Below are 10,266 nucleotides of genomic sequence, written 5' to 3' on the forward strand. Positions count from 1 at the left end.
ACATAAGTTTGTCGCTATAGTGGTGTCACTATGTGAGTTTCTGGGCAATGACTCAGCTGTCCTGGTGTCTGTGGGCATTTCATTCGACCATGGAGGATGACAGGCAGAATTATCTGTTACTCTGGAAAGAGATGTTACTTTTGAGCTTTTAGCCACACTAGCATAATCAATCTAGGAAAGGCAACGTCGGTCATTTTGACTTAAATATCTCAACGACTATTGGATCAATTACCATGAGAATTTGTACAGACATTTAAGGTCCCCAAAGGAGGAATCTTTTCCTGAATTTGATGATCCCCTCACTTTTCCTCTAGTGCTATCATCAGATAAAAGTGTTGCTTACTGACCAAATACCCTCAAAGCTAATTGCCAGTTAGCAAATGTTAGCATGCTAACACGCTGAAGATGGTTACATTGGTACTGGTAAATGTTATCTCTGCTGATGTTTAGCAGGTCTTTGCATTGTCAATATGAGCACATTAGCATGCTAACGTTAGCATTAAGCTCAAAGCAACACCATGCCTCACAGAGATGCTAGCGTGTCTGTAGACTCTTCTTCTTTCTTGTTGTATTGGGGTGGCACCTCAGTGACAGATATCCTAAAAAACCTGGGGAAATGAAACTATATGAATGGTTAGATGCCACTAGAGGTAGAGGTAAGTCAGAAAATGTTTTTTTCTTCTTCTGTAATTTGGTTGGACAGACATTTTAACATTTCCTTTTTTTCTTGTCGTGTTCAGAGTCAAACAGTCAGGGCAGCTGGAGGCCCATGAAAGCAGCTGCAAGCCTTGTCCTGTTGCTGCCTCCTCACCTGTATGTGGCTCTGATGGACACAACTACGCCTCTGAGGTAAGAGGAAAATATTCTGCACCAGCATCTCTCTTTAAAAGCACTCTACGCTTTACCTGGATAATTTTTCTTTTGCTTTATTACTGGATTCTGCCACCATAAAATCCCTGAGAAGAAATGGAAATCGCCCATGTCAACGTTTTAAATAATGAGGGTAGGCCAGTCAAGAGCTGTTTCCTGCTGCGCTGACATATACGTGGACGCAGCAGGGCAGCACAGTTCATCACTGCTCGCGGGAGGACAAGTGCACCGGCTCAATGTGGCCGTATGATTAATGACTGACGTTGTTTGGAGCGGCATCATTGTACACCGGCCGCTGCCAGGACTCTATTGATTTATGTATAGTTTTTAATTTTGACCTTGCATGAGAAGACGGCGGAAAATGACAGCTCATTCTTGATGCCTTTCTCTAAGTGCAGTGTCTCATCTCAATGAACAATCTCTTTTTCCTGCGGTCACCTCCATAAATATGTTAACCGTCTCTCTCTTTCTCCTTACAGTGTAAGCTGGAGCAGCAGGCCTGCCTCACAGGCAAAGAGCTGAGCATCATGTGTGCTGGCTTTTGCCCCTGCGCCACTGCCTCCGCTACCCTCACAAATACTGACACAAAACGTGGCAAGTGGCCTTTTCTTCACCTTCTTCTATTTATGCATCTTAATTTTGGGATTCACACCTCCATGTCTGCATCACTGTCATCCCTTTCATCGAGTCAAGGTTTCAACAAAAAAGAAAAGAAAGCTATGATGCACCACACACAGCATGCTGTCGGTAGGATAGGACCAATCAACCCAATGCTCCACATTTGGGATCAATACTCACTACCAATTTCAGAGATTACTGTTAGTCAAATATCCCCCATGTTGTTAAACTGCTCTTTCAATCACGTATATTATTTAGAGTGTACACTATCTATCATTGCAGACAAACAGTATTGATTGTCCTAGCTCTCGGGCGCGTAAAAATGCCAATTGATCAAAAGGATGAAATGTTACTCCTGTTTTTCATCTGTAGACTTGAATAAGTGCTTAGCCTGAAACGGAAAGTTGATTTCTATTGGACAACAGCAATTTGCTGCCGGAGAGTTAATTGCGAAATAATTGTTTCTTTAAGTAGCAGATCATACACTTGTAAATGACAGCATGAACAGTACACCTCGACAGTGAGGGAAACGTATGCCTTTGATTCTGTTCACTGTACATCACTAAAAGCAATTGGAAGCCTGTCTTTTGGGAAGGTGAGTCAGATTGCTGTTGAGTGTCGTCCAAAGTACTGAATACTCGGATTCCCTTTTTTTGTTCCCTCAGACAGCTGCACCGGCCAGGACCTGGCAGACCTGGGCGACCGCCTGAGGGACTGGTTCCAACTCCTTCATGGAAACGCGAAGCAGAATAACTCTGGCAAGCTCGGGGCTGGCACCGCTTCAGGTTAGAAACTTACAAAGCGGCTTTATTCTCAAACTTACAACTTTATTCTCAAACTTACAACTCAATTGTCTGTGCAAAGAAATGTAGTATAAACAGAAAGAAACTAAAGTGTTATGCTAATTATTTCTGACAGCGCTGGACAAGAGCCTTGTAGCCAGCTGCAAGGACTCCATTGGCTGGATGTTCTCAAGGCTAGACACCAATAGTGACTTGTACCTGGACCAAGCTGAGCTAGCTGCTATTAACCTGGACAAGTACGAGGTCTGCATCCGACCTTTCTTCAACTCCTGCGACAGCTACAAGGATGGAAAGGTCTCTACGGCAGAGTGGTGCCTCTGCTTCTGGAGAGAAAGTGAGTGAAAGGATCTCCATGACGGAGCTGAGTTTATTTTGGGTCAAATCTCTTAATGAGTGAAATAATAGCAAAGTTACATCACAGGGGAAATTGAGGGTATGCAATGATGTCACTTTATTCCACCACTGAGCGGCAAAACAAGCCCCTGCTATGGCTGCTATGAAAGGGGATAAACATCTTTAAAAACTAATCATCAAAATTTCTGAAGACATTGAAATGTGACACATATACAGTACTAGTCAAATGTTTGGACCCCCTTTCCCATTCAAGTGAATGAGAAAGTGTGTCCAAACTTTTGATTGGTACTGTACTATTGTATGTATTTGTACTTTGATACAAGGGAAGTAACAGAGGAATAGTTTGACATTTTGGGAAATATGCTTATTCACTTTTTACAGCCATTTTTGCATTTCTTTTTGTGTACGGCTGTAACTAAGTAGATACATCTCGTTAATCAGTGACCTTTAGACGTGCTGGTAGCCAGGCTAGTTGTTTCTTCTAAGCTAATCACCTCCTGGCTCTAGCTCCATATTTATCACACAGACATGAAAGTGGTATCAATCAGCCATCAAACTGCCTACAAGAAAGTGAAAGAGCCACGTATTTCCCATATTGTCGAATTATTCCTCTAACCAAGTCTGAGAGCCTACAGGCTGTTATTTCAAAGCAGGATTTTTCAGCCTAATCAACATCTTCAAAAGCACATTTTGGTTGCCTGTTGCTTTCTCTTTAACCTTCGGCAGTTTGTACAAACTTATGCTTGAATTCTCCATCCATTCTATCTATTTTCTACCGCTGCTTATCCAGGTCTGACAGTTTTCCTACACATGATGAGCAGTTCCTATTGTTATGCAGCATGCAGTCATATACATGCAACTACAGTGCATGAAGAACATTTTCAGACCCCTTCACTTCAAAAACTAAAATGTCACATTCACATAGTATTCAGAGCCTTTGCTATAACACTTGAAATTCAGCTCAGGTGCCTCCCATTACTCTTGAACATCTTTTAGACGTTTCTACACCTCGATTGGAGTCCACCTGTGATACATTCAACTGATTAGACATGATTTGGAAAGGCACACACACCTGTCTCTATACAAGGTCTCACAGCTGACATGCCTATCAGAGCAACAACAAAACCAGTCAGAATACTTACATCAGTGTGGGTCTGAATACTTTCTGAGTGCACTGTATCTTGTTCTTTGGAAAATAAGCTTTAAATCTATTTGTGCAGCATCAGCTTTTACCAATTTACCAATGTTTTATTGGGTTTTTCTTTTACAGCACAACTGCAGATGGTTAATTGTGATATAATGTGCATACACTACTTCGCTTTTATGAGGTCATATAATATCCCTACATCATATGTTTTAAATGCCATTAAATATTAAAACATGGTTTTAAGATCTGGTTTGATTCAGTATTGTTTTACGATCATAGAATTAATCTAAGCTGGTGTGCTTTAATATTCATTTAGAAATGAAAGATTACTTTTGTAGCTATGTTCCTGACATTTTATGTGTCGTGTCATGTTGTAAAATGTAAAACGATCATGTCATATGCTCAATTAGCAAAATATACACATTATAAATACAAACATATTGTTTGGATAAAAAAGTAAACATGTATTATACAATAACATGTACAACCTACACAAAAGGAAAAAGAAAAGAGAAACCATAACTAACCCTAACCCTACTTAAGTGGTCCCAAAACATTTGGTATTGGTCAAATTGGTCAAATATAAGCTGCAATAAGAAAACAATAAAGCAGGTAAGTATAGCAGTAGAGAAAATAAATGAACTCAGAGTCACTATTTAAAAGTCCCCAGCCGTTTAGAGTAGGCTATTCAAGCTTTAACATATTTTTGTAGTAACTGTTGTCTTATGATGTGTCTCTATGGATGTTACCTACAAGGTGTTCTTCCAGGCAGCGGGTTAGGGTTAGGTGTCTTGAAGTCGACGTTGGGGGCTTAAAACACCATCGACCTACCTACAATCGCAGTGCTTTTTCCGCTGTGCTCATTTGCAACATCTGCACCATTTGACCTTTACTAAACATATACAAGATATTTCTGGTAGTAACCTCTATCGATCAGGCATTTAACCTGCATGCAATGGATTACACTGACTCCCTGATCAATATTTCATTACTAGCTGATGGTATTCATAAACCATTAAGTGATAATGGATTTATGATAATGATTTGAAACCATTTATAATTCTCTAGTTTTGTGCAAGCACAATAGAAATGCTGTGAAAATCTACAAATTCCAATTGTACTAGGGAAGGTTTATCACCATGGGGGTTAATACAAAGTGTCTTTTTCTTCTTTGTTTCTATTTCTATCTATTCTAAAGGTTCAGCCCAGCTCATCCATATGTTCTTTCTCCTAAGCTCTTGATGATCGATCAGGCTCTGAGGGAATGAAATATAAGACTTCTTAAACAAATCAATATGGGCAACAAAGAAATTATGCATTGATTGAGATAAAGTTTGGGGATAGCAGTTTTAGGTAACGTCCGTCATCACTTTTCTTGTTTGATTCTCACAGAGCCGCCGTGCCTTGCCGAGCTGGAGAGGATCCAAGTGCAGGAGGCGGCCAAGAAGAAGCCCGGTAAATTAATAATTTATCGAAGCAGTACTGTGAAGTTCAAGATATATTTGATTGAAGGTTTTAAAACACTGCACTTGCATAGCAACAACATTTGGACAGGGAATTACCCCTGACTCTCTTCAGATCCTTTGAAAGCCACACAACACCGCGATATAGTTAGCCATGAAGTGCACCAGCTAACTGCAGGGTGCCCCCGCACTCGCTCCACGTCTCTGGGCGTACTTACGTAATAAGGCCTGGTGCAACAGGCGAGAAGCTTGAGGAGGCCCATTCAAGAGATCACAAGCACACGCCTCGGATTAGGTCCTAATCAGCCTGGGGGGGGATTAGAGGGCAGTGCTGGTTTTGGGAAAGATCAAGGCAAACTCGTCCGTTTGGCTCCCTGAGAAACTCCATGCTACAGTATCTACCCAGCATGCAGCACAGCTGCTTTTTACTCTTCAGCTCCAAACCCAGAGAAATGTCCGTCCATCCCTGTGGCCCACTTGTCTCATTGCTTGTGCTTTCTCTAGTTTTCACGGTAGTGGAGGGGGGGGTTTCGGTAGTGATGCTTGTTAGAGAACTTTGCTTTGGGTTTGACAAGAGTGTCCTGAGGGAGGCTGAAACAGAGGAGCTCTGTCACAGAGGCTGTCACTACATTTTTATACGCCACTCTCACAGCATAAGGAAACAAGTCTGCCAACATACTGCATGAAATCACATCCACCAGCTTGTGAAAAACAAACAGGGAAGCTTTCTCTATCTCTGTGGTATTCTCGGGCAAAAAATCTGCCTCTCTATCCTGACGAATGGTTTTATTACAGGCTCACAAAGGCATTCCCGTTTATTCTGCAGTCATCTCAGGCATCAGCATTAGCAGCTATGTGTGCTGCTAAGGGTATAAATATTTAACAACTAGGCATGTGCGTGTGTGCCCTTCCTTGCAGGGATGTACATTCCCAGCTGCGATGAAGACGGCTACTACAGGAAAGTGCAGTGTGACCAAAGCCGAGGGGAGTGCTGGTGCGTCGACCAGCATGGTGGAGAGATGATGGGCACCAGAATCCATGGCAACCCCGACTGCGGTAATTAGGCAAAAATTGAAGTCGAATTTTCTCAAAACATGGTAATATTTGCCAGTGCAGTATTTCTTTTTTAATCAAGGTTGAGTTTTTCTTGATTTTAGTGCACTGAACTGCCTCAATCATTCATATTTAATAATACAGACACTTTTAGAAAATGTATTTCTATAGGCAACAGATTGTAATATTCTTACAACATTTGCTGTTTTTTTTCACTTGTTTTAAAAACATAAAGAACAATAAATAGGAGGGGGGATAACAGCTACACACATTCAAATCCTCATGTTAGATCTCAGTCAGTTATTCTTTTGATTAATCAATTAATAGTTAATTCTATAAAATGTCATAATATAGTGAAAAATGTTCATCACAAGTTATTAAAGCCCAAGGTGACTTCTTCAAATCCCTGTTGTTTTTTTTTCCCCCGAGTCTTAAACCCGAAGATGTTCAGTTTACAATCACGTATATACTATTGACGAGCAGAAATCCTTCACACATGAGAGGCTAAAACAAGCTAATGTTTGGCATTTTTGCTTGATAATTATCCGTCAGACAACAAATTGTTTCAGTAGTGCTCATATTATGCTTTTTGGCTTTTTTTTATATATCCTTTTGTGCACGTTATAGGTTTACACAGGGCAAAAGCCCAAAGTCCACCCCAAAGAGACTTACCATCTTCCACAGAAAACACTGTTCACAAACTGCTCCAAACAGCTCTATTGTAGTCCAGCCTTTACTTCCGTGACGAACATGCGTCGGTTTGTAACACGTTATAATGCTTGCCTAGCTGCTAGCATGGCACGCCCTCATACTCTGCTTCTGACTAGCTAGCAGTACTTACTGAGCATGTGCGACTCCCAACAAAGATGGTACAGAAATGAAATGCCTCACTCTGTAGCTAAAACAGAGAGCTCAACACACAGGGTGAAAAGAGAAGCTGCAGCAATGTGCAGTACAACAAATATGGTGTTTTCTGAAAATTAAACCACATAAACTTATTCTGGTACAACCTCTACATACAATTATGAACCTGAAAATGAGCATAATATGAGCACTTTAACACAAAATCGTCCCTCGTGAATTTATCATTTTCCAGATGAAGTGGCGGGATATTCTGGAGATTTTGGGAGTGGAGTGGGATGGGAGGACGAAGAGGAGAAGGAGGCAGAGGACACCGGAGAGGAGGCGGAAGAGGAGGAAGAGGAGGAGGGCGAGGCGGACGATGGAGGATACATCTGGTAGAACTGTCTGACCCCACGCGGAGAGCCGAGTCACAGCCGCTGGCCTGAAAATCTACAGGGATGGCTCTCTTCTCACAGCAAAAGATTTTGGGACCGGACCGGGAAGGCATGGAGTTGTGTATCATCCTGGTGGGATACGTGGTGCTGGGCAGGTCCAGGGATAAGACGATGACCAGTTTTTGTCTTAGATATGTGTAATTGCTTCATTCTCTTGTCTCTGTTTTTTGAGTAACAGAGCTTTTTGTTTTGCCGTCCTGAAAAGCAGGAACCACTGACTGCTGCGCCATAGGTAGCTAAAGTCCATCAGAATTCCTATGTTGTCCGACCGCCATCTATGCATATAGAGATTACCAGTAATTTTGTATAGTGTGAACAATTGCTTGAGTATTAGAGCCGCTGTCCCACTGGAATGACTAGAGATCAGAATTTAAAGGAATTGTTCGACATTTTGGGGAACATGCTTCTTTGCTTTCTTTTCCAAGAGTTTATAAGAAGCTCGATAGCACTGTTAAATACAGGATATGAAGCTAGAGCAATGAGACGGTTAGCTTAGCTTAGCTTAGCATAACGACTGGACACTGGGAAACAGTTGGCTCTGTCTAAAGATAGAACAAAATCAGAACTTAACTTCTAGGCTCACTAAATAACATATTATATCTTGTTGTTGTTTTTAATCTGTACAAAAAACACAGTATAACAACAACATGTTGGGTTATTATGTGCCGGACTATCCAGGAAGTCACTGCACCAGAAAAAGAAATAGACCAGCACATAACAGCCTGTAAAAATGCAAATTGTTTTTACAGTTTTTGTACGGTTTAAATTAATGAGCTATAATGTTTCAATTAGTGAGCTTTAGCAGTGCTGGTAGGTGGATTTTGGACAGAGCCAGGCTAGCTTATTTTTAAGTCTTTAGTGAATGGTATGTCACTGTGGTGTTCACAACTTGTTTCCGCTGGCCTCCAGTGGCCAACCAAATCAGTTATTGCAGCTATGAGCGTGGCTAAGCTAATCATCTCCTGATTTTACCTTCATATTTATGGTACAGAAGTATTTATCTTCTCATCTATCTCGAAATAGATAGCAAATAAGCATATTTCCCAAAATGTTATAATTCTGTTAAAGCAGATCAGTATAATGTGGTAATGTATTTCCAAACTGATTCTATATATAAATCCAGTGTAAAGGATCTGTGAAGATAGCTTCGAGGATTTCAGGTTACTCCGGTTTCAAGCTACCTTTATGACAAAGGTGCACCACAGCTCATAGCAGTTTTTAAATTGACACGCTTTACACATTAAGTGGAAACACACAACTATACAGGACCTACATTTCCAGTTAGATTACTTTAATTATAACCTGTAGAATGTACTTTAATGGCCCAAACTGCACCTAGAGTAGAAACCATGAGTCGCTAACTCTGAAATCATGTCAAAGAATGTGCCACTACTATCTTTCATTCTGAGTTTGCAACTTGAAAAATTGTTCTTTATGTTTATAAAAAAAAAAATTGTGTGCGTTACTTGAAGTTCTGTGTGTATACTTGAATTCACATTGTATTTTTTTTTCTATGAGAATACTGTTGCCATGTCTTCATTCATGCTATTAGGCCAGCCATTTGGTTGTTTTTAGTATTGCATGTTAGTAAATAAGAATGTACTTCTAGGCTGAGCACTTTACTAATAAAGGCACTGGAGCCAAAGTGGATGTTGACTTCAATCTTTTCCAACTATTATCATCTAGAGAAATTGAATTCAGTGTGTGGTTACTGTACCACCAAGTCACACAAGGAACACTGGGCTTAGGTGCCGGTGAAGAAATTAAATACATTTGTAAGATAAAGGCAGGTTGATTGTCTTCGCTGTAGGGAGGTGGTCAAAAGAGGACATGGATCAGATCTGTATTTTCAAATTTAAGCTTGTGAGCTAAAAAGAGATTTTGAGCATAAATGAACTGCACCCCAGCCTACCTTACATGGAGTACTCTGCCTATAAAAACTAAGCTAGCTGTGTAAATATGAATATTTTGGAGCACAGAACTACTTTCTCATGACCTTTAGGTCCCCCACCTGGTGTGTAAAGCTCTGAGAACTGAAGATTATTACAGCTAAGGCCAGTTACAGCCCGTGATTACAAGGCATATAAATAAATATAATTTCATCATCATCTACAATCATGGAGCACACAGTGGAATAAAAAGAATACGTTGAAAGCTGCAGTCTCCTCTCAGTTCAGTCTCTGACGAGCACATGGGGATATTCTGGTGCTCAGCTGCCACCTCATGCTAAAAGAACACATTACAGTGGAGGGGTTGCCAAATTACTAAATGACCATATTGTGAAAGACATCACTGTCAGAGGGCAAATGGATGATCAAATTAGCTATGAATGGATCTGTGCTGGTTTATTTAAGTGCATTTAGCAATTCTACAGTCGCAAGTAAAAGTCCTGGATTCAAAATCACCGCCTTTCTCCATGTCTGAGAATGAAAGGAAAATATCAGTGATGTGTCAAAACAAAATATGGTTGTATCACTTGAGTTACATGAGCATCCAATGACCGGTCTGAATCAAAAATGACTCAGAGATTGCTGTACAGCCTTCTGGCTTCACATTGGTCGATAGATAGGCTACTAAGACAACGCATAAGATACAGTGCCTATATTACAACATTAAATCACAGTGAATGTAATTTGGATTTTTATACTTTCATGTCAAAG

At 40.6% G+C, this 10,266-nt stretch overlaps 1 protein-coding gene across 1 annotated transcript in view; it reads left to right on the forward strand.

Annotated features, from left to right (window-relative positions):
- LOC114548254 (testican-2) overlaps positions 1-9,254 on the forward strand; it is a 38,063-nt gene extending 28,809 nt beyond the window's left edge. Inside the window, exons 5-11 of the mRNA XM_028568094.1 lie at positions 741-849; positions 1,350-1,464; positions 2,154-2,273; positions 2,407-2,625; positions 5,185-5,247; positions 6,174-6,311; positions 7,405-9,254. Of these exons, the coding sequence (XP_028423895.1) occupies positions 741-849; positions 1,350-1,464; positions 2,154-2,273; positions 2,407-2,625; positions 5,185-5,247; positions 6,174-6,311; positions 7,405-7,550 (910 nt within the window). The 3' untranslated portion in view covers positions 7,551-9,254. The remainder of the gene's footprint in view (positions 1-740; positions 850-1,349; positions 1,465-2,153; positions 2,274-2,406; positions 2,626-5,184; positions 5,248-6,173; positions 6,312-7,404) is intronic.
- The last annotated feature ends 1,012 nt before the right edge of the window (positions 9,255-10,266 follow it).

Source organism: Perca flavescens, chromosome 21 (genome assembly GCF_004354835.1).
Source record: "Perca flavescens isolate YP-PL-M2 chromosome 21, PFLA_1.0, whole genome shotgun sequence".
Lineage (NCBI taxonomy): Eukaryota > Metazoa > Chordata > Actinopteri > Perciformes > Percidae > Perca > Perca flavescens.